This window comes from Crocuta crocuta, unplaced genomic scaffold, assembly GCF_008692635.1.
Source record: "Crocuta crocuta isolate KB4526 unplaced genomic scaffold, BGI_CrCroc_1.0 scaffold95, whole genome shotgun sequence".
NCBI classification, from domain to species: Eukaryota; Metazoa; Chordata; class Mammalia; order Carnivora; family Hyaenidae; genus Crocuta; species Crocuta crocuta.
Genome location: NW_027530971.1, coordinates 14,911,500 through 14,938,623, shown reverse-complemented (window position 1 = coordinate 14,938,623; position 27,124 = coordinate 14,911,500). Strand labels below are relative to the sequence as shown.

The 27,124-nt window shown below is 42.2% G+C and overlaps 2 protein-coding genes across 5 annotated transcripts in view; one reads left to right on the top strand and one right to left on the bottom strand.

The window, feature by feature from the left end:
- MRRF (mitochondrial ribosome recycling factor) overlaps positions 1-3,589 on the bottom strand; it is a 56,033-nt gene extending 52,444 nt beyond the window's left edge. Inside the window, exon 1 of the mRNA XM_077769748.1 lies at positions 3,494-3,589. Within this exon, the coding sequence (XP_077625874.1) occupies positions 3,494-3,561 (68 nt within the window). The 5' untranslated portion in view covers positions 3,562-3,589. The remainder of the gene's footprint in view (positions 1-3,493) is intronic.
- Positions 3,590-3,620: 31 nt separating this feature from the next.
- Positions 3,621-25,482, top strand: RBM18 (RNA binding motif protein 18). Of its 4 annotated transcripts, none has more exons than XM_077769749.1 (6): positions 3,621-3,725; positions 6,805-6,933; positions 14,643-14,769; positions 17,577-17,663; positions 19,411-19,496; positions 23,436-25,482. In XM_077769749.1, exons 2-6 carry the CDS (start codon positions 6,821-6,823, stop codon positions 23,593-23,595), a joined length of 573 nt encoding a protein of 190 aa, XP_077625875.1. In that variant the 5' UTR covers positions 3,621-3,725; positions 6,805-6,820; the 3' UTR covers positions 23,596-25,482. The 4 variants fall into 4 exon arrangements, with proteins under 4 accessions (XP_077625875.1, XP_077625876.1, XP_077625878.1 ...); XM_077769750.1 differs by having other exon boundaries at positions 3,622-3,725; positions 6,815-6,933; XM_077769752.1 differs by lacking the exon at positions 3,621-3,725 and adding an exon at positions 3,827-4,026 and having other exon boundaries at positions 6,815-6,933.
- Positions 25,483-27,124: the final 1,642 nt, after the last annotated feature.

Below are 27,124 nucleotides of genomic sequence, written 5' to 3'. Positions count from 1 at the left end.
TACTAATGTACAAGACAGCCTAGTCAGTCAGATCTGGATGTAAATTTCAACTTTGGGCAATTTACTGCACCTGTCTGGGCATCCCTTTCTTCATCTGCAAAATGAGAAAAATAATCCCGATCTTGAGATAGTAAATGCATGTAAAACATCTGGCACAGTGCCAGGAATGCAGTACCCATTTAATAAATGCTAGCTACCATTATTATTATTTTCTTAAAAGAAAAGCAAATGAGTAAAACGAAGGCAAATAATTTCTCCTGATGGAGTTGGTTTCTTTCTCCTGCTGGAATTTTTAATAGCAAGGGATGCTAGATGTCAGTGACTAGCGCATGAAGTCAGTAAAAGCAAATCTGGATTTTAAAGGTATCTTTCCTCTTCCTTAATTATCAATAGCTACTATTAATTGAAGTCAGGCCTGGGCTGCTTGCTTTACCTGTGTCTGATCCTCCCAATAATGCCACAAAGAAAATAATCTCCATTTTACAGATGTAGAAACTGATGCTCAAAGAGACTGTCACTGTCCAAGGTCACGGAACTAATAGCTCTGCCCTATTTTGGCAAAACGGTTCATAAAATTTGGCTCTAAGTGAGGTTTCTAAATCTAGATTTTTCTAATATAGCCAATGCCTTACCCACACTTATATCCAAATATGGCTGTATAATAATGTGTTTTTTTGTCTTTTTGTTTTTTTAATCTACAGCATCTCAATCTGGCTGTTCCATTTAAGACAGGTTTCCTGGTGTTCCTGTTGCAGGTCATAATACCAATCCACAAAGCAACAGGAAATCAAAATGGGTTAGAAATAAACAACCTTTGACAGAAAATGCAGCACCCAAAAGCAGACCCAGTACATGTGAACCGGAAGACAACTCTATAAATAAACCACATTGCTGAAATGTTTTAGGCGTAGATTTTAATTGCACAGAAGTCAGGAAATTTCAAAGTGGAAGTTCAATAAAGGCAGTCCCTTGGGCCCTTTTACCTTAAGGACATGCATATTAACAGTTCAGCATGGAAGAGTTAAAGTTGAGGAAAGGGACTGTCACAGGAGCCCAGGTATTGTCCAGCAAAATTAACCTAAACTCTGAAAAAAATGTGAGGAAATATCTGGGCTTTGGACACAGTCTTGAACTGGAATCCCACACTTAGGGGCTCTGTGACCTTGCATAGATCATTTTGCCTCTCTGAGCTACAGTTTCCATCCCATTTTTACTGTGGTGATATTAATGAGTCTTTAAAAAGATAATTACAACACTAATAATGAAACAACTGCTAACACAGAGATACAGCTATGTGCCAGAAATAATTCTAAGTGCTGTACTGCATACATTAAGTCATTTAAGCCTCATGACATCACTATGAAATAAGTACTATTAGTATACCCATTCTATGGATGAAGAAACAAAGGTACAGATAACTAATTTGCCCAAGATTAGATTTCAGGCCATCGAGCTCCAGAGTCCGTACTCTTAACCAGTACACTGTATACTATTACATATGTGAAACACTCAGGGCAATTACTCACGTTATTATTGAAAACTGTTGAAGTATTTTTTAAAACTACTTGAGGCACATATTGTTTTTCCAAAGTTAAGGTTCTCAAAACTTGTCTTTGTCTGTTTTCCATAGAAGGTGCATTTTAACTTTGGAAAGAAGTAGATAAGGGACCCAACGTTCTCGCTTATCCATTTTCCCAGCAACTTCTCACAATCTAGCTGTTATTAGCTTATAATATGTACATTTTTATAAACATGGCTGTGGGCCCTCACTGTACATAAAATACCTTCACATATATTATCTGATGACCAGATTCATAATTAACACCCACATCTTACAAATAAGCAAAATGATTTTTCATTTCCTTGAATATTCCTCCTGCTCCTGGGTCTTCAAACATAATGCTGGAGTTGAATCTACTTGGAATGATCTTCCCCCACCTCTTTAATGAACCACTTCTCATTTTTCTTTCAGATTTCAGCTTAAGCATCACTTTCTCAGAGGATGCCTTTCTTGGCTGTCTCCTCCAGTCCAACTAGGTCAAATGTCCTGTAGCCCACTTTTACTAACACCCTATACTTTTTCGTGGCCCTTAAACTGTATCAGCTAATATCTGTGAAGTTATTTGGTCACTGCCTACATCCCTCCCTGAGACTATAAACCACTATGAGGACAGATCTATGTATGGTTCTATTGTTCACTGCTGTACATCCAGTGTAGCACAGTCCCTGAATACCGAAGACACTGAATATGAGTGAAGAATACATGAATTAAAGTCCAGAGAAATTAAGTCCTTGCCCAAGGTCACAATTATGGTGCAAGATCTGGAATCTAAGCCTCAGACTGAAGGTGCTGGGCTCTACTTCCTAATAGTGCATCGATTATCTTTTGGTTTGCCAGATTTTTCACATAGAGATAGTAGGGTATGCTCCCTAAATTCAGTACCATGTACAGGTATTTGTAGAAATTGACTATATAGTATCTGACTATCCACAGTATCATGACTATAGTATAGAACCATGTCTCTGATGTAGCCGAAGGAGGATGACCCACTTTCAGAGGTAGAAAAAGAGCTTTCGCCTAAGAGCTAGAAGGTACAGATCCCAGTATTCCTATCCCTGCCAACAATCCTCTTTAGATTCATAACCACCTGTATTACAAACAGCTTTTGTGGCAGCTCTACGACTGACACCGTGACTTGTACCAAACCATTTCTCTGACCTAGACTGTGTTTCCTCAACTGCAAAATGAAGGGTGAGTTCAGGTTTTCATTCCTTCCAACTATAAAGCTCTCCAAGATTCTGGAAAATGCAATAGAGTGTAGTGAAAGGAAAAAGGCACCAAACTTAGAGAAGACCTGGGAAAGAGTCCTGGTTCTAGCACTTCGTAGATTTGTGACCTCAGGTCAAACTCTCTGGACCTCAATCTCCTCGGTGAAATGTAGATGACAATACTCTTTGTCAGGGTTACCAGGAAGATCGAATGAGGTAAGGGCTGCAGAAATACTTTGTAACTAGAGAACAGCTATTGAAACGACAACAGTTTGCTGAGGAAAGACACAGAGTAATGGTTAAAAGTGGAGGCTTTGTAATTTCAGCTCCGTCCCTTACTAGCCACACGACCCTGATAAAGTTATTTTTCTGAGCTTCCATTTTTTCATCATGGGGGTTAATAATACCTACCCCCACAGGATTGTCCTGAACACTAAATGTTCCTGCCAGATAGTGGGCTACAAAGAAGCAGCAGCTACTGCGTAACCTCCCTCCTCTCTGCATCCTCGAAGTTCGTAGCTGAGGGGACGAGCCCCGCCCCCACCCACGAAACTCTCTCGGAAGCGACAGGTCCCGCCCCCAGCCTTAAAGGTCAAGCCGGACTCCAATGGAACCGGTCAGGGGACGGCGATCAGACTCCCTAAGGTCCCCCAGAGATCCTTGAGTGGAGGTCTCTGGCACCCGGATTCAGCGCGCGCCTCGAGGCCGTGCAGAGGCCACTCACCAGCTATCGCCCAGGCTACTAGGAAAAGACCCACGCGACCGCAGGGACGGCGGCGGCGCGGGCGCCATGACGTCACGGGGCGGCGCGGCGGCGCGGCGGCGCAGGCGTAGCGCGTCACCGACGGCCTGGTAGCCGGTGGCGTTGAGGTGGGTGCGTCTGGAGGGCCGTAGGGCCGTGGAGTCGGGACCTGCTTCTGGGGCATGAGCCGAGGGGACGACGCCGAGGCCACGAGGTGAGTCCGGCCGCGAGGCGCCCTTGCACCTGAACCCCGGCCCGGCGAGGGGCTCATAGAGGAGGCCGCCCTACCCAAGACGGCTTCTCAGGCCCCGCCCCGGATTGTCCCGCCGCTGGCCCGGAAATAACAATCCGAGGAACGAGCCATCGCATCTGGGAATTCGCGGTCAGGAATCGGGAAGCCGGGGTTCCAGGCTTGACCCTGCCGTTACCGTTGGCTTTAGGAACAAGTGTCTTCGCTTCTCTGGACCTTATTCTCCGTATGATTATGATTATTCCTGTCTTCTAGGCGGTTGCAGGTCAGCTGCGAGGATAGATGGAACAGCGTTTTTGTAAACTCTGTTAATCGAGGGGGTTGTCGCCATTGCAGACCTAAAAGATTTTGGTAGTCGCATGCCATCTTGATCTCATTACACTTTTACGAAAGGCCCTGTGCTGAAATGTCACAGACACTCTTGATTTAAACCTCTCAGCGACCCTTGAGTTAGGGATAATAGTGTTCATTCTAGAAAGGAAGAAGAAAATGAGGCTCCAAGTGGCGCCCCATTCGTTCATTCAGTTAATATTGAACACCAAGCAGTGTACTAAATGCTGTGAATGGAACTGTGATCAGGACAGATAGGCAAAGCCCTCCAGGAGCTTACATTCTAGTGAGGGAAACACAAGATAGGATAGTAAATAACGTTGAATGAGCATTATACGGAAAGAAAAGGTGGCTATGACAGAGACTAACGAGCTCTACTCTTAGGAAGAGATTTTCTGAAAAGGCACCTTAAGTCACACAATAACTGGGTGCAAAAGCCAGGATTTGAATACAGATCTTTCAGCCACATATCCCTCACTCTTGCCACTAAAACATGCTACCCTCTTGTCACATTAAGTAGTAGTTGGTATTGCTGTTTTCAGACATGAGAAAATCCAATGATTTCAAGATCCAATGAGAGGGGGGTCCAATGATTGAAGCTTCATTGCAAATGCCTTTTTTAGAGAGGCCTTCCCTCTCCACTAATTCTGAAGCAGCTCAATCCCAGTTGCCATGTCAGAACACCTTGCTTAATTGGGTTTGCAACTCTGTGGCTAATTTATACCTTGTTTATTTATCTTGTTTTTGTACTGCCCCGCCCCTTTTCCAAACATAGCATTCCAAGTGCAGAGGCCTTATTTGTTCACTGCTCTGTCCTGGACAATGCCTAGAAATAGAGGCTCAGTTTTTCTTTCGGGGATGAATGAATGAATGATCTGTAGGAAAATAGGAAGGGGGCGCCTGGGTGGCTTAGTCAGTTAAGCGTCTGACTTTCGCTTAGGTCATGATCTCGCGGTTCGTGGGTTCAAGCCCTGCGTCGGGCTCTGTGCTGACTGCCAGCTCAGAGCCTGGAGCCTGTTTCAGTCTGTGACTCCATCTCTCTCTGACCCTCCCTTGCTCATGCTGTCTCTCTCTCTCTCCTAGAAATAAATAAAACATTAAAAAATATATTTAAAAAAAAGGAAAATAGGAAGAAAGGAAAGCAGGGAGAAGACACAATGTTTCTCCTGGTCTGTTTCTACTCCTGGGATTCTGTGTGTTTTTCATGTTTGTTTGTCTCCAGAGGGAAGAGCAGGAACTACAAGCTTATTAATTTCTCTGTTTTCAGCACATAGCACTGGGTTTAGCAGTTAGCAGTCGCTTGTCACGCACAGTTGGACAGATTGAACACGTGAGTGCGAAAGGTAGAAGAATACCCTCGTGTGTCGGGCTAGATAAACGTGTTTAGCAGTTACCTCAGGGCCCGCTGTGTACCGGACTTCATGGGCTTTGCTGAGATGAGTAAGAGGTAGTGGCAGTGGTCAATATATGTCACCTGATATTTTTCGGACAGTTCCTGCAAGAACTACTCTCTGAGGCACATCTGGTTACAGAGTACACAACGTGTTTCCTAGAGCAAGGAGTTCGAAGTCTGGCACAGCCTGCCATCTTCCCAGCCCTTTTTTCTTGCTCTACCACACGATAACACTTGTTAAGAGCTCTGTTTTACATCTGTCGTCTCATTTTTTGGTCCTCTCAGCAACCTTCAGTTACAAGCAGGGCAAGGTGTAGTATGTAGAAATGAGGAAACACTCTTAGAAAGAAGTGACTTCCAATGGAAAGGCCAGAATTTGAAACCAGGTCTTCTGGCACCCGTGTTTTTTTCTCTTGCCACCACTGTCTCCATCATCACCCTCATCCTCCTTCTTTGATTGTGAGATGAGTCATTTCCGGATCGAAGACTAGTAATAATTTAAGCTCACGTTCGTTGACAACTCCTTAGGTGCCATACGAGGTTCTTAATGCTTTGGGTGTGTTAACTCAGTGAATCTGCTTGCACAAGGTTATGCAGCTAGTAAATGCACCTGGAATGATTAAGGAGGAAGTTGGTCTCTTCCAAAATATTAAACACGATACTAGCGAACGTTTATTGATTGCTTCCTGTTGTTAGATGCAGTGTTTAATGATTTTTCATGAGTTATCTTTACTCTTCACAACAGCCCTGTAAGATAAAAACTGTTATTTCCAGTCATAGTATATGTGAAGGAACAGAAGCCTAGAATGTTCTGCAGTTCACCAAGTGACACAACCTGCTTTCAAACCCAGTGCTAACTCCTGTATCTACGGCTTTAAATTTCCTGTCTTGCCTATTCCATGAAGAGATGTATAGCTGCTCTTTCCCACCCATCTCCCTCAGTGCCATTAAGACTTTCTTTCTGGTGGTTTCCAAGACTTATTTTGGGTGACAGTTTTTGAACTGGAGTATCATGTAGTAATAAAGACTTTGGCCTTCTGCCCCATCGGCCTCTGGCTTCAAAAGAGGAAAACTTTAGTCTCTGCACACAGAACCACACCCCTTTCCCCTTAAATGGAAGCTCTTGCGTGCTCTGGTTGCCAGAGGAGCTGTCCCAAGGGAACTGGTGCTGGGGCCCTGGTTGTGGAATTACTGAGGCCTTTGAAGAACTGCCCAGGGCTTGCCCTCCTTGCATAAATGTTTGTTGAATTGAACTTGAAGTCTCATGTTCACACAATGTCGCTCCTCTCCTGCCTGAATGAATGCTCACGTTTTCTTTAGTCTTTCATAGAGATTGATGGAAGCGGAAATCAAAACTCTTCCCCTGGAGAACGCATCCATCCTTTCAGAGGGTTCCCTGCAGGAAGGGCACCGGTTATGGATTGGCAACCTGGACCCCAAGATCACAGAGTGAGTCTGAGTCGTCTTAATCTGTTACCTACAGAACTGGGATGTTTGCAGTGGTGGTGTTCAGAAGAATTTTCAAGAGATGTAGGATATATTTTCGCACTTTTATTTATGCTTTAATTATATTTGAAGGGTACTTGCTTTGGTTATGAACCTGTTATGTTGACATTATTCTTATATTTGGACTGTTCTGCAAGAACACAGACTTCGGTATTCTTTAAAGCATATACCTCTTTTTTCCTACTGCCAACCATTTTCTTTTTTTTTTTTTTCCCCTGATTTGAATCCCTGTACCCAGTGACTACAGGACATTGTTTTCTAGAATTAGCCCATGGCATGCTTTTATTCTCAAAATGAGGGAACTAGCAGAAGTGTCAGTACCTTCACAAACAGGCGGAGGCTACCACTTGACGATAATTCATGTTAACCAGCCATTAAACCATAGAAGGTCAGAGCTGGAAGGCATCTTAGAAATCGCTGTCAGCCCCTTTGGTTTTCATTCATTGACTAAATGATATGGTGCCTAATGTGTATCAAGTGCCACACTAACCAGTATTCAAACTTTTTAAATCTGAGGAACCTTGTCTTAAAGTAATCAGAACCTATTTATAAAATAAAAGCTGAGAGCTGTGCTGACTAAGTGGGGGAGAGGCCCACCCAGAGCCCTCTGGCAACACCTACGCTTTCTTTGGCAGTCAGTTCTAGGACTCCACGTCCTAGGCCCCATGGAGCACGCCTGAAAACCTCTGATATGATGCAGTGCTCTTATTCTACAGTAGAGGAAACTGAGGCCTGAGACACAGAAGTGCCTTGCCCAGGGTAACAGAACGACTTAAATTGTCCTGACTCCCCACTCTTCCCATCGTGGCCATGATAGTGGAAAGTAATTTCTTAGCAGAGAGAATTAAGAGATTTTTCCTTTCCCCCAGTTGTTCAGTTGGTACAGGGCTGTGGTTGGTGGCAGGATGGTAAGGAGTGAATAGATCAGCTGTATGGGATCAGTGCTTAAAGCAGGCGTGGAGTGTGCCATCAGTCATAAAAGCTGCTCCCTTTGGAATAGTGGTAAAGGCAAGGCGAGAGCAGACCAGAGAACCTGCTTATTTGAGTCTAGGATGAGAGGAGGTGTCTGTAGGATTGGGACTGGGAGAGAAGAGAGGCATGTGAACTAACGGATCAGGATGGTAACAAAAAGTTTAGTTCTTCTGCTGAAGTTCAGATCATCTAAACGTAGTTAACTTTCGGTTCCTCTAAGAATTATGCCATTTAAGATATGTTGTCCCCATATTATGTTACTTTGGTCACTGAGGCCCTGGAATATGGACTGTGTATTTACTTTGGTTCCCTTTATGACTTATGGCTTTGAGGATGAATGTGCGTATCAGCCCAGCCTCTCAGCTGTGTGTGTTGATCAGAGAAACTGTTTCCATCATCTAAAAGCCAAGCTGTGAGGGGATGCTCCCGGGAGTGGTTTCCATTCCCACCTCTGCTTGTCTGAATGGAAATCTGCAACATGGAAACATCGTTCATTGTTTTGGCTGCAGTTCATTGCATTGAGACTCCTGCTCTAATTGTGTCCTGCTTGATAGGAAGGTTGAAATGGGCATCTACCACCTCAGAAATTAGAAATTAGAGGATATCAATGTTTTGTTCAGCTAGAGCATTAACAGGAACATTGAATCAAAACTTTCCCACTGGTATCTCTGCCCCTTTTATGTCAGGCCAGAGGTGGACATCGTGGACTGAACTGCAGATCAGGGCTTTGCAGGGCCTACCTGTGGCTTCCCCACTTCTGTGTCACCTGCTATTGCTTTTACTGTTTTTCTTCTATACATTCCTTATCTTAAAACATTTTCTCTGCCAAACAGACTGATTTATTAAATAGTAATAAATTTATTTTTTTAAATATAGCTGTCAATCGTAGCTGTGGTTAGTATGAAATGCTGAGCGTTATCTCATTGAATTTACTTAATTACAGCAAAGAAACCTAACACGTCAGTAAGGTAGGTCTTATGGAAATGTGTGATTTCCTTCCTAGTCTTTGAGTTACATAAACTTCTAGATCCTGTTCCTCTCAAGGTGGGTAATGATGGGCTTTTGTGAATTATCAAACTCCAGTCATTTCCAGACATTGTAGGATTGCATGTTACAACTTTATGTGACTATGGGCGCCTGGCTTGTAGTCCAATCTCAAAAAGTATTTGAATCCAGATCTTCAAGCTTCTAATGACTCATGGGGCACCTGGGTGGCTCAGTCAGTTGAGTGTCCAACTCCATCTTGGCTCAGATAACCATCTCACAGTTTGAGATTGAGCCCACGCCAGGCTCTGTGCTGACAGTAGGGAGCCTGCTTAGGATTCTGTCTCTTCCTCTCTCTCTCTCTCTGCCCATCCCCCACAACTTGCACCTGTGCTCTCTCTCAAGGGGGAAAAAAACTAATAAAAAATAAAAAAGGAAAAAAATTAACTTCTAATGACTCTTTAGAGAAGTTTGCAGAGGGTTTTCCAGTTTTCATAATTAAACCCCACCCACAAATTGCTGCTGCTGCCTGCTCTTTCCCCCTTCAGCGTGTTCTTCTTGTCTGTTTCCTGTACTTCCCCTGCTCTTTACCGTCCCTCTTCCTGATCTCTTTATAAACTAATCTGAATGCCCCTCATATACAAATGGTCTCTCACCTCTTGTTAGAAGACAGTTTATAGTGTATATTTACTGTCATGAATGGTTATAAGGATATGTAAAACAGAGACAGTTTAAAAAAGTAGACTTTCCACTCAATTTTCCCGTTTATTTTGTAATTAATTCGAGTCATCTTATGTGTATGTGCTTGTTAGTTATCCATCTGAGTCCTGCTCAGGTTACACGGGATGCCCATCAATTTCCTCTCAGAGGAATATGCATTGCTAACTGACTGTCCAGGACTCTGATATCCTGCTTCATGTTGTTTTGGATTCAGTATTCTGTGGTTGCAGTACTTACCATTTCATGGCTATGCGAGCTGCCAGGGATATCTATATGACTAAATAGGTCATAGAGATTTAGATTTAAGGGAATGATGACGTATTATGATTTGTGGAGGTAGCAGGTTCCATACCCATGTTATTTCTACTCTATTCTGATTCCTCCCAACTACACTACACCTGATATTTCTCATCTACAAAGTGAGAATGTTCAACTTATGATGAGAACATTTCTTCTGGCTCTAATGTATTAATTTCTCTTATTTATGCTCATAACAACCTTGTGAGGCAAGGGAAACAGTTAATATTTTCCGTGTTTTACAGGACAGGAAGAGTTAAGTGAGTTAACTCAGTATACTGAAATAGCCATGGACTAATTCCCCATCACCTAGTGCTCTTTGTGTAGATATTCTAATAGTCCACTTAACTGAACAATGATAACCTAAAGTGTCCTGTTTTAAATTTTAAAATATAAGGACTTTTTTAAGATTGTGGGATCCAGTCTCATCCCAGGGTAAACAGTACCTCCAAATGTCATTGTTAGTGCCTGAAACAGAGAAGCCAAAAAAGTTAATGTCCTTAGATAGTATCTATTTTCCACACTGTGGTTTCCTCTGAAAGGATTAATCTTGGCTTTCTTTTTCAAATATTAAATGTTTTATGTAGAAAGTCAAAGGAATAGCCACTGCACAATTCATGAGAAGTATGAGAAGAAACAAAGCCGCGAAAATTGTACAAAAAGGAGTGTTCTAAGTGGAAGGTGTGAGCGAAAATAAGAAAGACTGTGGGAGCAGATTGTCAGGAGGACCTTTTTGATTAAAGGAAGGTGAATGCTAAGTGAGGATGAAAGAAGCAGTGAGATAGACAGTCCTATCAGATTCATGCAGGGTCTTTAAAATTTACTCAGGGGCGCCTAGATGGCTCAGTTGGTTAAGCGTCCGACTTCAGCTCAGATCATGATCTCACAGTTCGTGGGTTCGAGCCCCACATCGGGCTTTGTGCTGACAGCTAGCTCAGAGCCTGGAGCCTGCTTTGGATTCTGTATCTCTCTCTCCCTCTCTGACCCTCCCCAGCTCACACTGTCTCCCTTTCTCTCTCTCTCTCTCTCTCTCTCTCAGAAATAAATAAAACATTAAAAAAATTTTTTAATAAATAAATAAATAAAATTTACTCAGGCAAGAAGTTTGAACTTGTAGAAGAGACTTACTAGGGGGTGTGAAGCAGGATGCTTACACCATGAAAGTGATGTTTTATTGGAGAAATGAGACATCAGTATGCAGAGTGGGTTGGAGGAGCAAAGACTGATGCAGAAGATAAGCTAGGAAAGACTGCCAGAAATTAGGCCAGTCGATCACGAGGTAGAGTCCACGAACTTGGAAACTGGTAGGTGAGTCTAAGAGACGAAGGAAGGGGAACAGGAGTTGAAGATGACCCTGCTGTTTCTTGCCTAAGAAATGGAGAATCCTGTCCACACTGACTGGTGGAATAGCTGGAAAGGGCATCAGTTTGTGGAGGGGAGGTCATTCTGGGTTATACTAAGTAAACTTAAAAGTAGTGGAGAGCCATCCAGGTGGAAATGTGCTTCTGAGGTGGACTTTCAGAGAATGCAAGAGGGGAGTCCATGCATGAATGTGTGTTTTACCCTAAAGAAACCCTGTTTTTCTCAGCCCATTCTTATTTTTCCTTCATGATTCATGCTTCTTTTCTTTTAATGCCTTGGTATGCATGAGTCCGCCTTGGCTGTTTGCTACTTAAATTTGAAACACATTAGTACTATTTAATAACATAGAACATAAAGACCCAGCGAATAATAATTTCTATAAGTTTTAAAGAATTTTCTCTAAAACAAATTACCCATTTAAAACAGTCTTAAATATCATTTCATTGGCTTCCCATTGTCTACAGCATCAAATTAAAATTCCCTCACCAAGAACACCAACGTCCTTCACAGTCTGTTCCCTGCCTGCCTTTCAGCTCATCTCTTAACTGCCCAATGCAGCTCTCTTCCAGTGAAGCAGTTTCCCTTTCACCTTCATTTCTTCGCACTGTGATACTCAGTAACCACCATGTTCCCTGCAGGATTGGGCCTCTTCATCTGTGTGCTCATGCATATATATCTATGTGCAAGTATCATAGTGTTTTGCAATTTTTTTGGTTGCATATTTCTGTCTTCTAACCAGAATGTGAGGTCCTTGAAAGGCAAGGACCTGGTTGTATTCATCTGAATGGTTCAAGTGCCTACTACAGTCTTTGACAAGGAGTAGGTGTCTAGGTGTCTATTTTAACATTTGTGTAGACTAATTACTTCTGTGCCATTAGGCAGGAAGGCCATTTTCAAGACCATTATGGAAAACACTAAGTTGCAGAAACATGTTGGGACTGGTGTACTAGCTCCTGAAGGCTGCAGGGCCCCACGTTTCATGAAGTGAAGCGAGGCTCTGAGTCCTGAGCCCTCCCGTACTTCAGCAGCATGTGAAAGTGCTTGCAGATGTGAAAGCAAGCCTCTTTGGGCTTTTTTTCACTATCAGAGCTCACAGTCCCCATCTCCAGGAAGCAAAATAGTAAACATTTCATTCCTTTTGTTTCGGTGTTCCGATAATTTCAAGAAATTATCAAACAAGGAAAGAAATCCTGGAGAAGTTGAAAGACACAGACCTAAGCAGATGTTCCTGGAATCTTAAGGTCGCGCTTCTCGGGCAGAATGTATTTGTTAGCTTTTCAAAGAGTAATCTGTTGGCTTTTTTTTTTCTGAGTAAATTAAAATTCATTTCCTAGGAAATGCCGATCGCCTTACCTTCCTGCTTTTAAGCAGAATAGAACTGATGAAAAGATGACCTGCCCACAGTAGCCCTTAGATTGTCTTTTAGAAAAAAGGGTTTGACCCACCATTCACAGCAACTGGCACAGTGTTGAGATTTGAATCATTATACTACATGGAAGATGCAGCTGTGAGTTAAAGATCCAGAGGACAGGCACCTGGCTGGCTCATTTGGTGGACTGTGAGACTCTTGATCTTGGGGTTGCGAGTTTGAGCCCTTGACCGGGCATAGAGATTACTTAAAAATATATAAACTATATTAAAAAAAAAAAAAAAAAAAAGATCCAGGTTCTTCCAGCCCATATCTATCTGTGCATTTGAGAGGCTCACCTTTGCTGTACGCCTACTCAAAAATCAAAACCAGAAATCTGCACTTGAGATGTCTCCCTTTCCCCTGGAGAATCCATGCCTACATCCTCACTAGCAACTGAGGTCTCCTGAGAGGAGCTGAGAATTTGGAAACTAGGGGGTTACAATTGCTTTCCCTTTCAAAACAGGTCTAACGACCAGATTAATGGCCACAGTATGCCTTGGGATCCTTGCATCCTGCCCCAGTGCAAGACCTGTATTATGTCTTTCTTGCTTCACTGTGTCAGGCACCTGATCCAGGATAATGGGCTTGCTTGTTGATGTACATTAGTATCAAATTTAGTATATAGAGTTTATGATCCCCTTCATATCTTTCTGCCTCCCAAAGGAGATTGTTACTCAAGAATAAAATCTTGATGAGTTTCTCCTAGAAAATAATGTGAATATAAATGCGGCTGTAACAACAGCTCCACTGACTCCCTGTGGGGTAGAATTCCCAGTAATAACAGATTTAGCATGTGGGCTGATACCTTTTTAGTATCACAGGGACAGCATTGTTTAGAGAAAGCCTTGACTCCATTTGAATAGTGTGGAGGATGCCAGGAGGAAGGCCAAAGGAAAAGGAAACGGGAGAGCTGTTGGTTTGTCTCACCCTTACATCAGATGACAGGAAGTCGGAATTGAGATTGGCCACAGCAACCTGTTAAGGCCACATCTGTTTGAATAACTTAAAAGCTCTATAGAAACCAAATAAGTGTTAGGAAAGGAATCCAAGAAGAGGATGAGGGGCACAATGGCAAGCAAGAGCTTGGGGTGAGCCTCTTACCAGGAAAAAAGTCTTCCTGGGCCATCAGTATTCTTTAACTGACCATGCTCCAAAGTATAAACTGTCTGAAAGCAACTGAGGTTGATGAGTTCCCCACAGCTGGGTGATTTATAGGACTGGCCAGGTTCCCCTGCCCTGTATGAGACCAGCCTCAATCACATTGTAGTTCCACATTGTCCCTAACATTCAGTCACATCAGGGATTGACACTCTCAGGCACTTCATGGAAGTGCCGCTAGCTGTGGTTTGGTTTTTGGCAGAATTTCTCACGAGTGCAATTCGGGGCTAATGATTAATTATGAAATCTATTACAGAAGTCTTCCAAAGTTGTTTTCTGGTTTGTGTAAATGTGTGTTACTTTATTTATTTTTGAGATAGGGGAGGCTTCGGCTTTTGGAGTGTGGGTATGTGTTCCTGATGGAGTTGTAGTTATTCACAAATACTAGTTCATTGCCAAGAGATTAAAAATAAATAGATCGACACTATTTTTGAGCTTTTCTCCAAAAGAAAAACAAATGGTGCTTGTGGGCCAGACAGCTGTTTGTTAGGTGTGGTTTTTTTGTTTGGTATGTTTGTGCTGGACAGACGCTTAGCCATGACAATTCTCGTTCCCATTCCAAATAGAGGCAAACAAGTCTGTTTGCCAAATAAACTAACGCAGCAGTTTGGGAGAAGGCAGCAGGGTGGGGGTGGGGGTGGCGAGATTTTTATCCCCAGGGTAAATTATCTCCTGCTTTTATCTCCCCCTTCGGCCAGAGTGGGCATCCAAATTCCCGGTGTGCTCACGGGCTGTCCTTTCTCCACAGATACCACCTCCTCAAGCTCCTCCAGAAGTTTGGCACGGTGAAGCAGTTTGACTTCCTCTTCCACAAGTCCGGAGCTTTGGAGGGGCAGCCTCGAGGGTACTGTTTCGTCAACTTCGAAACTAAGCAGGTGATGAAACCTCGCCCCTTGCACGGGCTTCCCGTACTCTCCTCCTTACTTAGGCCTCTCTCCTGAGCACTAGAGCCGTGGTGCCTTGTGGGCGGGAGCTGTGTCGGACTCACCCCTGTGTGCCTCACCCTGAGTCCTCGGTAAACGAATGAGTGAACAGCTTTCAAAACCGACTCTCCCCAGGCTCGCGGTCTGAGGCGGCTGACCTACTTTTCTGACCAGATGCTTTGGGTGCCCACATTAAGCACATGGACATCCTCCTCCCTACTCTGGTTTGTTTGTTCCTTTAGTGGCAGGCCAACAAAGCCTCCTTTTCTTTCAATAGTTTTGCCCCGTGGTGCAGAAGCCCTCCCTGTGTGTGGTGAGCCACCCACAAACTCTTTTATTTTGATTTCTTAAAAATGTACCCTTCTTCTGAGTGTCGCAAAACAAATGTGAACAGATCTGAATATATATGGAGGAAGAGAGCATTCAGCTTCAACCATAATATACACATGTATCTTCTTGCGGTAAAATTGTATCCTTTAAGTGAACACGGCTTGATAAAGAAATTGGATTTGGATGTTATTAAATATAGAGATACTGGCTAGTATTCTCTATAACTTTAGTAGTCATATGGAAGGCCATTGCCTGGTTATTGTTTCAGTAATATTGTATTTGAATGCGTTTCCTGGTATAAAAGTAGTGTGTATTAATTATAGATGAAAATATAGATAGAGCACCCAAATCAGGTCATATTGTCCTGTTTACCACTCAAAGTCTATTAAAAATTTTCTGTCCTCTACCACATATCCAGAAAACATTCCGTATCATGATGCTGTGGTTTCACCAGTGTGGCTATTTATATGTAAAAAATCACTGATGTAGATCTTAATTGTGTATACATTTTGTTATATGTAACTCAACACCATTTTTGACAACCACACAATATTTCATCATAGGACTATCTGGTAAGTTATTTGACTAAATCCCTAATTATTAGCTGTTTAGGTTGTCCCCAGTGATTCACAGGTGTAAGCAGTCTGCTAGGCAATAGCTTCATAACTCTACTATTTTCACGTTCACTGTATCCACGGAAATTGAATGGTGTCAACAAAGGCCATACATATTTTTTCTTGATAGGACTGCCACTTGCCTTCAAGCAAGGTTGTATCTGTACGTTCTGAGACTGTATGAGAGTGTCATTTGTCCTGATCAGTGTTGGGAATGCTTTCCATTTCCTCTAACTTTTGCAAATGAGATAGGCACTAAGTGATACATTGGTATTCTAAATGAGGGAAGTGAAAAAATGCTGTGTATGGTTAGCATTTTTAAATACCTTATTCTTCCTTAATGATAGAGCGTGATGAGCTTTCTTACAGACAGTTAAAATCTGTGGTCACAATGGGGATAGATGTTGATTTTAAAACACTGGACTACGAGTCACAAAGCCTCGCTTCTGTTGCTGGCTCTTTTATTTATGAACTTTGGGCAAGCCTCTTGACCCCTTTTGGCCTCAGTTTTCATTTTAAAATGGGGATTAAAAATACTCCCCTTAGCTTATAGGGAGTTGAGACAATAGATGAAGGCACATAGGAAAATATAGTTGGCGTTTAATAATATTGTTGAGTACATGAACCTTGAAATGACGTACAAAGGTTAAGAAATTTTTTTTAAAAGCATGTATCCTCTTGCTGGCATCTTACTACTGCTGATGTTGGAGAATTAATAGAGAATGCCGTGTGAATTCTAATTCACTAGATGAAACCTCAAAGAAGAATAAAATGTCTCTTTTCTGTCTCTCTGACTGGCAAGCGAGGGTGTCCGAGACTGTCCAATGGCTGACACATAGTGAGCACTCCGGTATCTGTTGAATGCCACGCTGGCAAGCTCTGCAGGAACAAGGGAATCCCCAGTGACACCAGACTGGGATGCCTGGTGGTGTTACACCGCAGTCTCAGATCCACTCCTCTCGTTCCTGCTCCTGTTCCTTAAGGGCTTCTTTACCCCCTGGTAGACATGGGCTACATTTGGCTGAATGCCTCGTGGATACAAATGGAGCAGAGAAGGTTTGGCAGGATGGAAAAGTACGACCAGGCTTCCCGGGAATGTCCTAGAGTGACTCTTAATTCAGCTTCAGGAATTCCTTTTAACCTTGTTGCTCCTGTATCTGATGGGGAAAGGGTCAGGGAAGTTTTGGCTCTAAAAACCAGGTGCACAGATTGGCTCACACAAACACCTTGCTCACAGGCTCTTTGACTCACTCCTGCTTTTTCCGGCCTAGTTTCCTTCACCCCCATATCCTTTGAAGCCATTACTGTTTCTCACTTTGGATCCAAGGAGTCTAAGCCCTAGTCTGAGCTATAGTTCCAGTAGATTTCTTAGCACAGTAGGTCCTGACAGACAGAAGTGTATAGAAAGGAATCCACTAATAAGAACAATTCGCTCACAGTGGTTGAGTGCTTACCACGTGCTCCACACTTTCTTTACATGCACTCTTTGACTCCTCACAACAACCAGTGAGGAACAAGTAGTAGTATCCATATGTTACAGATGAAGAAGCTAATGTTCACAGAGATTAAGGGAGGGCCCTGCCAACTACTCCACTGCCAGTAAGTAACAGAGCCACCATTGGTGTTTTTGTTTGGCCAACTTTACAAAACTCACATCCCTTCTGCTATCATGCCTTTTCTTTTTTTTTTTTTAAATTGTAAATCCTTTGCCAGTTGTTTATCAGAAGCAGTCTGGTTGGAATTGCAGCCATCAAACTGGTGAGGCCCTGTGAGGCCCGTGAATTTTTGACTAACATCCCTCCCTTTCCCGGACAGGAAGCAGAACAAGCCATCCAGTGTCTCAATGGCAAGCTGGCTCTGTCTAAGAAGCTGGTGGTACGATGGGCACATGCTCAAGTCAAGGTAAGTCTGCGGGGCTAGAAAGACCATTCCAAGCTCTCCCTGAGTGAGTGTTCCAGAAGGCCGTTGTCCACTTACCCGTTCACATCCCAGCCTCTTCACATCTGGAGCAGGCATACTTCGGTCTCCTACTTGTATTTACCATGTGTGTTGCCAGATTTTTCTTTTGAGAAGCATCTCAGGAGGGATTAAGTTCCTTCATTGTTTCTCTCCACATACCCACAGATTCTGTTTTTGATTGATTTTTCCATGTGGCTGATGTGTATACTCAGACCTCTATCATGTTTTTGGTGGGGGTTGTTCTTTGGATGAAAAAATGCATTTATTTTTAAAATTAGTTGCTTTAGGCATTATTAGACTCCTTCCAGCCTCTCCATTCTGTGGAGAGTTTGAATATGTTTATTCTAAATGCTTGAGAAATGGGTAGTTTGAATGAGTGCTTAAAGCCCTGGCGTCTCATCACTCCAGAGAGTTTGAGAGTTATGTGTAGGACTTTGCAGGGTCTGAATTGTCTCCAAGGCCCAAGAAGTGGCAGATGGCCTCGTTCATCTTATAGTTGGTCTCTTGGGAAAATGCACTGGAAAAGATATGACCATTAAAAGAAAAAAAAAAAGAATGGCAGTCTGTGTTACCTGGCATGAAGGTGGCGAAGGATGTGGACCAGAGCAATCCCAAGAGTTTATTTGCATCCTTCGTGGCAGGTGTTGACAGACCTGCCTGTGAGAAGGTCTGTAGCAGTTAAAAGTGGAGCTTCAGTCTTTACCTATAGGAGCATGGCTTTTGATCCGAGGCCCCTACCCACCAAGCTTCTCAGTAAAGGGTCACAGAAATTAAACATTTGAGCTGGGTGTCCAGACTGAAAAACAGAGCTCAGACACTTTGGATCCTTCTGAGTATCTCAGGTAATCACAGAGCCTTCTCTGTTTCTAGGACACATTGCCTTAAACATAAAAACAACAAGGAGAATTACCAAATGCTTTTTTACTCAAGAGAAAATCAAGTCTCATTTGCCAGACTAGCTGTCATTTTCTCATTCTGTGTCTCATTGAAAAGACATGCAAGAGAAATGATCCTCTGTTCCCATCTTTCATTTAGGAAATTCTGTGCCTTGCGGTTCTCTTCTCCTACAAGTCTTTTTGACCAGAGGGCCTGATTGCTCTTTAATATTTAATTTACTTTTTACAAGAGCTATATTATTATCTGACATCAAATTAAACTACTCTTTTGCTATAGGATGTTTTTCATATCAGTGGCTAAAAGCTGTTACTACTTTTCTTCTCCACTCAGGCCTGTTCAGGGATGAATGTTATGCTTGGTACTTTTAAACTCCTTTTTCTTGGGGCGCCTGGGTGACTCAGTGGGTTAAGCGCCCGACTTCGACTCAGGTCATGATCTCACAGTTTGTGGGTTCGAGCCCTGCGTCAGGCTCTGTGCTGACAGCTAGCTCAGAGCCTGGAGCCTGTCTTCGGATTCTGTGTCTCTCTGTCTCTCTGATCCTCCCCTGCTCGTGCTGTCTCTCTCTGACTCTCAAAAAATAAATAAATAACAAAAACCAAAACTCCTTTTTCTAAATTTATAGCTTTTAGGCCAAAACTGTATGGAGTTTTACATGGTTCTAAGTGTAAAGCTGTCCTAAGATTGTCTAGAAATATGCCAGCGGTACACTGATGGGGTTGGAGTTTCTGAACTTAGGCACTACAGTAAAGGGCTGATTTTTGCTCAGCTGAAGTGATTTCCCTTTTTCTTTCAGAGATACGATCATAACAAGAATGATAAGATCCTTCCTATCAGTCTTGAGCCATCCTCCAGCACTGAGCCCACTCAGTCTAACCTCAGGTAAGATGGGGCTCTGTAGAAGGACACAAAGCATTCAGGGGCATGAGCCACGTCTTCGTTCCAAGCCTTCATTCGTACTTTAGTGGATCTTTAGACTCTTGGTTTAGAATAGAACTGTCAACTTTTGACATACTGAGAGATGTGTTAGTTAATCTCCAGAATGCGTAATTGCCTCTCCTCCCATACCCCCAAGTTCATGTACTTACAGAATTCATTCATCCAAAACCCGTTGGATATACCTGTCATGGACCAGCCATTGCACCTGGCACTGGAATTCGCAGGCTCTTCAGACAGTCCTTACGCTGAAAACAAGCATTTTAACCAGGCCTGGAGTCTTGTTGGCTTTGTCATTATACGTATCGTATGCTAATTCCACCCCAGCCGTGAATTCCCCTCTATAGAGTGTTATGTGCAGCTCGTTCATTCTCTGGGCCACTTCAGCAACTTATAGCAGTGTTGGTTCTAGTGTGCACAAACTGTCAGTTACTTCTGGGGAGTTAATTCAAACCGAAGGAATAAAGAGTCGGGTGGAGAAAGGGGAAGTTAAGTGGATGGTTGAGCAGAAGTAGAGGGTTTTTGTTGTGTGGGGTTTTTTTCCCCCTGCATTGTAGCCTAGGGAGAAATTTTAACAATAACAATAGCCAGGATTTATTGAGGTTACTGTAAAGCAGGCACTGTGCTGTACACTTCACATGCCATGTGTCACTTAATTATAAAAATGCCAGTAAGAATACTGGAACGCTCATTTTATTTCGGAGGAAACTGACACTTAGCAAGGTAAAGTATCTTGGTCAAGATCGCACAGGTAGCAAGTAACAGATTCCAGAATCAAAGCTAGGTCTACTGGACTTCAAAATTCAGTACAATTAGGGGTGCCTAGGTGGCTCAGTCAGTTAAGTGTCTGACTTCAGCTCAGCTCCTGATCTCACAGTTTGTGAGTTCGAGCCCCACGTTGGGCTCTGTGCTGACGGCTGGGAGCCTGGAGCCTGCTTGGGATTCTGTGTCTTCTCCCCCCACATTCCTCCCTCACTCATGCTGTGTTTCTCTCAAAAATAAATAAACATTTTTAAAAAATACAGTAAAATTAATTTACAGTTACTAATTAATATCATTGCTTTATATATTTACAGTACTTAACATATTTAATATTTAATTTAATATTTGTTAAATTATATTTTCTATATTATAAATAACATTTAATAAAATATTTAATGTCAGTGACAAATATTAAATATAATAGTTAACTTAATTGATATTTATTTCTTAATTTTGTCCTCTTTTACCATTTTGTGCTCCCAGAAATTAAAAAAAAAAAAAGTTAATGACTTTTGTAGGTTCACTGGGAACCATATCCATTATGCTGTTTTCTCCATAAAGTTTTAACCTCCATTATCACAAATTAGTTTTCATGGAGGTTTTCAAAAATCTAACTCCTGTTGAGAGGAGACCACTGCATTAATGTCACTGCTCTTCCTGTTACAATGAATGTGTCTTTAATTTTATTTTTGGTGTTTGCATCTATATTAGACAGCCTAGTGGTTTCCATTTATTTTGTACTCCAGAGAACCCCAGCTTACACTTTCTATTAACATCTACACCTAATTAGAGAAGGTTGTATTTTGGTGACTCCTACAAGACAGAGAGCTGGCTATCCCATGAATGGAGAAGAGAAGGTGCTGGAATGCATCTTGGTAATAACTTTGTGTTCTTTTTTATCATAACCTAGGGTTTTAATTTTACATTGGCCACGTAAAATTAGGAGTATACAGGAGCAGATGTACAGTTTTTGAGGATTTCTGAAAGACCATTGTATACATCCTCTTCCGAGTTTTTCTGTCCCTGACTATAGATCATGACAGCATTGAGAATGGAGAGGAAACCAGGGGCCATAGAATACCCACTGCCTGAGTGCTTTGCATTCTGGTCCCGGGATGGCAGTGACCTCGATCAGAAAGGAATTCCTCCCAACGTCTGCAGTGTCTTCTCACCCCTTCTCTCTGATACAGGGCTGCTTAGCTCCTAATCTAATGGAGAGGAAAGAGCAGGGGTTTTGATGATAACAAACTGGGCTTGAATCCTGGCTGTGCAGTCTGTTAGCTGTGTGAACCCTGGGCAAATTATTACCTCTCTGCATTTCTTTATCTATAAAATGTGGGTGTTCCCACAAGGACTAGAAACAGTGTAGGTAGACTCTGGGCACAGTGCCTGGCTCATTGTAAGCACTCCGTAAATGAATGCATTTACAAACACATTTGTTAAAAAGAGATTTTGTAGGAATTCCAGGGTGTTTTTCCATTATTATTTAGTGATTCAAAAAATGGTACAATGTAGTAGTTAATAGCATGGGCTCTTGAATCCAAATTGTGTTCAAATCTCAACTCTACTGCTTACCAGCTAAGTAATATTCGGCAAGTTAACCTTTCTGTGCCTCAGTTTTTTCATCTGCAAAATGAGTATAACCCACCTTACAATGTTGTTTTCAATCCTACATGAATTATTTTTTCCAATATTTTTTTTACTGTGGTAAAAGACATAAAATAGCATTTACCATCTTAACCTTTTTTTTGTTTTTAATTCTATTTGGCCTGGTCTTGGTCNTTTTTGTTCTTTTTTTTTTTTTTTTTTTTTTTTTTTTTTGAGAGACAGGGAGAAAGAGAATCCCAGGCAGGCTCCATGCTATCGGCACAAAGCCCAATGTGGGGCTCACAAACCTGATCATGACCTGAGCCAGAACCAAGAGTCGGACAACTAACTGACTGAGCCACCCAGGCGCCCCACCATCTCTACCATTTTAAGTGTACAGTTCGTGGTTCTAAATACATTTATGATGTTACAAGCATTACCACTATCCTTCTCCATAATTCTTTTCATCTTGTAGAACTGAAACTCTTTATCAAGTAATAACTTCCCATTCCCACCTCCCCCAAACCCCTGGCAACCACCATCCCACTTTCTGCCTCTGGTTTTGCTTAGTCTAAGTACCTTATGCAAGTGTAATCATACCGAATTGGTCTTTTTGTGACAGGCTTATTTCCCTGAGCGTAATGTCCTCGTGGTTCATCCATGTTGTGGCATTATTTCAGGATTCCCATCCTTTTAAAAGCTGAATACTATTCCAAAATGTGATCTAATACCACATTTTGTTTATTTATTCATACAAGATTCTGCTTTCAATTTTTAAAAAATTTTTTTATGTTTATTATTGAGACAGAAACAGCATGAGTGGGGGAGGGGCAGAGAGAGAGAGAGGGAGACACAGAATCTGAAGCAGGCTCCAGGCTCTGAGCTGTTAGCACAGAGCCCAACACGGGGCTCAAACTCACAAACCATGAGATCGTGACCTGTGCCGAAGCTGGACACTCAATCGACTGAGCCACCCAGGTGCCCCTAGACCCTGCTTTCAATTTCTACATGAATTATTTGACTGCTTACTATCTGCCAGGCACTACAGTGTCAAACAATGTGTGTGTGTCTGAAGATTAAATGTAGCCATATGCAGAGTACTCCTAACAGAGTGTGGGTGTTAGGAAAAATTTAATAGATGGTTCAGGTTTGATCCCTTTTTTTTTTTAATGTTTGTTTATTTATTTTCAGAGAGACACCACATGTGAGGGGAAGGGGCGGGGAGGGAGAATCCCATGCAGGTTCCACACTGTCAGCACAGAACCTGTTGCGCGGCTCGAACTCACAAAGCACAAGATCATGCCTGACTTGTGCCGAAATCAAGAGTTGGACACTCAACCGACTGAGCCACCAGGGCCTCCCTGATCTTTCTTAAAATGTTATTTGTGTGTGTTTTTTATGAAATATTTGCATATTCGTATTTAAGTATCATGTTGCTTCTCTGATCTGCAAAAGAAGGCACAAGGAAGATGAAGTACATGAGTATTTTCAGAATGCACTCAGGCCCACTCTGATCCTCTGCTGTCCTTTTTCCAGTGTCACTGCTAAGATAAAAGCCATTGAAGCCAAGCTGAAAATGATGGCAGAAAATCCTGACGCAGAGTACCCAGCAGCGCCTGTTTATTCCTACTTTAAGCCTCCAGATAAAAAAAGGACTACTCCTTATTCTAGAACAGCTTGGAAATCTCGAAGATGATGGTTATGAATTATTGTAGCAGCAAAAGGAAACTGGTCTTCACACCTGAAATCCTCTGCCTTTGTACTTTGTAGATGTGAATGGTACTACCCAACAGAGCACAATCACTGTTAGTGTTTGGTAGCATAATGTTTTTGGATGTTCTCATGGATGTTTCTTCCCTGAAGTGTGTGTGGAATTGAGCATCGTCCAGAATAAATAGGATCGGATCCAAAATTGTGATTTGAACCGTAGGATGCTCTAGTTGGCTGGTGTGTTTGCATTTGTGACTCCAGAACCATTATATAGCATGCTAGAGAGAAAGGCAAACAAAAAATATGGTCTAAGTCAGGAAACTAAATTTATTAACATCGATCTTTTGTACAAAAAAAAAAAGTGGAGCATTTTTCTGTGCTCAGATGTCTTTACAATATAAAGAAAAAGTAAGAGAGAGGGAGGGAAGTGAGAGACTTTGAATCATGTTGAGAATTGTTGTTCCAGAATTTATTATGGAAATCCCTCCAACTAGACTAAAAAGAAAAGGTTCTTGGCAAAAGGGAGCTGATTCTTTGAGCAAAAGTTGTGGTCATCTGTTTCAGAATTATGGTTATTGTTTCAAAATCCCAGTTAGAAAAACATGGTGTATATCTTAAAATTGTTCGCGTCAACAGAAATGTAGAATCAAATCTAGCATTTTATACCACAGTGAAGTTCTGTTCAGAAATCCAACTTTTACTCTTCAGTGGTCATTTTTAAAAAATCTAAATAATTCTGCCTTCTATATACCAAATGTTGTTATTAACGTGGGACTTTTACAATTGCGCCTATTGCATGAGATTTTTTTTTTTTAATAGCATGAGAATGTTCTGTTTGGAATTGTATCATGGTCAATCTAAATAGGAAAGCAAACTTTCTCTGAAAACCTAAACGTTGCTATATTGATCTCTGTCAAAGATACTGTTTATCAATAATCATGTAGGGGTCTAAGTAGGAGAAATTAAACTGACTTGTGCAGGGAGAGGAGGGGACACACCGTGGACGCAGGAAGTCCACGGAGCAGGCCCTGCTCTGGCACCAATATAGTAATGAGCTCATGCTTTGTGTCGTTCTTAAAGGCTGGAAAGACCGCATGACTTTAAAATGATTCTTCCTTTGTAAAACATACTGTCTGGCCCAGATAAGTTTTCCCAGTTTGAATATTTTAAATACAAGAACAGAAAGAGAGAAATAAACGAACAGATCTGGGAGTGTGTTTCTGTCAGTGATCTTGGTCCTTTTGGGGCCGGGTTGATGGGCTGTGGCGTTGGGCAGCGCCATTGCGTCTTTACCAGGTAAATTGTCTTAATCCCTAGTGATGACAGACGCTTTACGATCCTCGGCCCCAGCAAGAGGAAGCTTTCATCCTAGGACTTCAGGTCTTCCTGTGAGCATAGGTGAGTTCATGACACTGCACCCAAGTCTTGAGCATAGTGAGGTTTCAGAGTTCACAGAACCAGTCCAGAGAAAACTCTCATCCCCTTCCCCAAGGTAAATCTTTTTATCTTTAGATATCTTTAGTTATTAAGTACTTTCTGCATTTATTAGCTCTGTCTGTGATGCAAGGAACTCTCCTTCCATTTGGGGGATAGTTCAGGGAGGTGAGAGCATCATCTCTCATTTTTCTGGTGACTTCTTAAGAGTATAGAATTCACCATTTTATCCTTAGGTCCTCACGGGGTTATGGTGGAGTAGGACTTACTTAACGCAAAATAGTCTTCTATTTTTAATAGGAACTTAGAAAATACTTAACTTTGAATTACCTAGAGTTGTTTCCTTTAGAAACCAGAGCTATTTATTTGTATTTAAAGCAATGTTCATTATTTGTACGGATTCTTAATTCCTCTGTGTGATTAAATGCAAGACAGTGTCTGTGTGGTTGTGTTTTCTCTTGTTTATTTTCTAGAATAAAGACTACAGTTTTCTGGTAGGTTTGTTTCCCCTCAGGACTTGGGGCAGGGGGTCCGGGCAGGGTGCTTTTTCTAAGTGCCTTCTCTCCAGAAGGCTCTGGCTAGAGGTGAACCTCAGAGACCATTCTCTCCACCCGTTATGCCTGCCTTCTTCTGCTGTTAGATTTGGGAAGGACACTGGTTCCCACTTGAAAAGAAGCTGTAAGTGGAAGTCCCTGAAAACATCACACTGGGTTTGGTCCTTCCTTCAGAGCAGAGATTTCAGAGAATAACTGTATCATAAATATGCTGAAAGCAGTCTGGTGAAAGGTTTGTAAAATACAAGTGTTAACATCGTCTACTCATTTGAAATTACAAGAATGAAGAATTGAGGGAAATATTCAGGAAAGAAGGATGAGCTATGTCCTTAATCTCAGCTCCTGGTTTATCATGCCAAACATAACTCCAACCAGTGGATTTTCTGTAACTGGCATCTCAGTGTTGGGGAGGAGGATCACACAGGAGGAAGTTTTTCAAAGCATGTCAAAAAGCAACAGCAAACGTTTTTCAAAGCCAAATATTCTAGAGCCCCGCCCCTTGTTTGCTAAGGTATATACCGTTAATTTCTGAATCAGCAAATAGATTGGTGATTTTATAAAACTGTGCATAAAAGGAACAGGATTTATTCTTGCCTTAGAAATCAAATGGTAAGTATTTCTTAGATGTAAACACTGTGTTCCTAAAGTATGATTTGGTCCCATCATATTTATCCTGGATTTCTCTTTTTCTTCTGCTCCTGTCCAGTCCTTCAACAGATCCTGTCCTCTCTGCCTTCAAACTCCCATCTTGAATCCAGCCACTTGCCTCCACCCCCAGCACTACCGTTTTTTGTTTTTTGGTTTTTTTTGTTCAACCATTGTCATTCTTGCTGGACTCCTGCAGTGCCTTCCTGATGCTCTCCCTGTCTGTGCTGGTGCCTCCTTGGAGCCCGGCTTCCACACGGCCAGAGCAATCCTTTTTAAAATCTGAGCTTTGGATCACACCTAGAATAAAATCCCTGACTGCCTGTCTGCCTTTAAGACCTATTCTCTTTTTTGTTCACTGTGTTCCAGCCACACTGGTCTCGTCAGTATTTCTTGAATACACGGGAGCTCCTACCCCAAGGCCTTTACATTGGGTGTTCCACAGAGCCCACTCCCTCATTGTTCATGTGTCTGTTCAAATGTCAGTGATCAAGAGGCCACCTGACCTCCCTTTCTAAAATCACAGTCCCGTCACCCCAATCTTTCCCCTTCTTTGTTTTCTTTTTTTTTTAATATTTTTTTTTTATTTCTAGGAGAGAGAGAGAGAGGGAGACAGTGTGAGCAGGGGAGGGCCAGAGAGAGAGGGAGACACAGACTCCGAAATAGGCTCCAGGCTCCGAGCTGGCAGTCAGCACAGAGCCCGACACGGGGCTCGAACCCACGAACCGTGAGATCATGACCCAAGCGAAAGTCGGACGCCCAACCGACTAAGCCACCCAGGCGCCCCTCCCCTTCTTTGTTTTCTTAACAGTACTTCTCACTACCCAATTTTATATATAAGTTTATTTATTTTAACTGTTTTTCATTAGAATGTAAGTTCCA

Coding starts and splice junctions, on each gene's coding strand:
- RBM18 (XM_077769749.1), top strand. CDS start 6,821: ATGGAAGCGGAAATCAAAACTCTTCCCCTGGAGAACGCATCCATCCTT. Junction 14,770..17,576: donor TCAACTTCGAAACTAAGCAG/GTGATGAAACCT, acceptor TTTCCCGGACAG/GAAGCAGAACAAGCCATCCA. Junction 17,664..19,410: donor GGGCACATGCTCAAGTCAAG/GTAAGTCTGCGG, acceptor TTTTTCTTTCAG/AGATACGATCATAACAAGAA.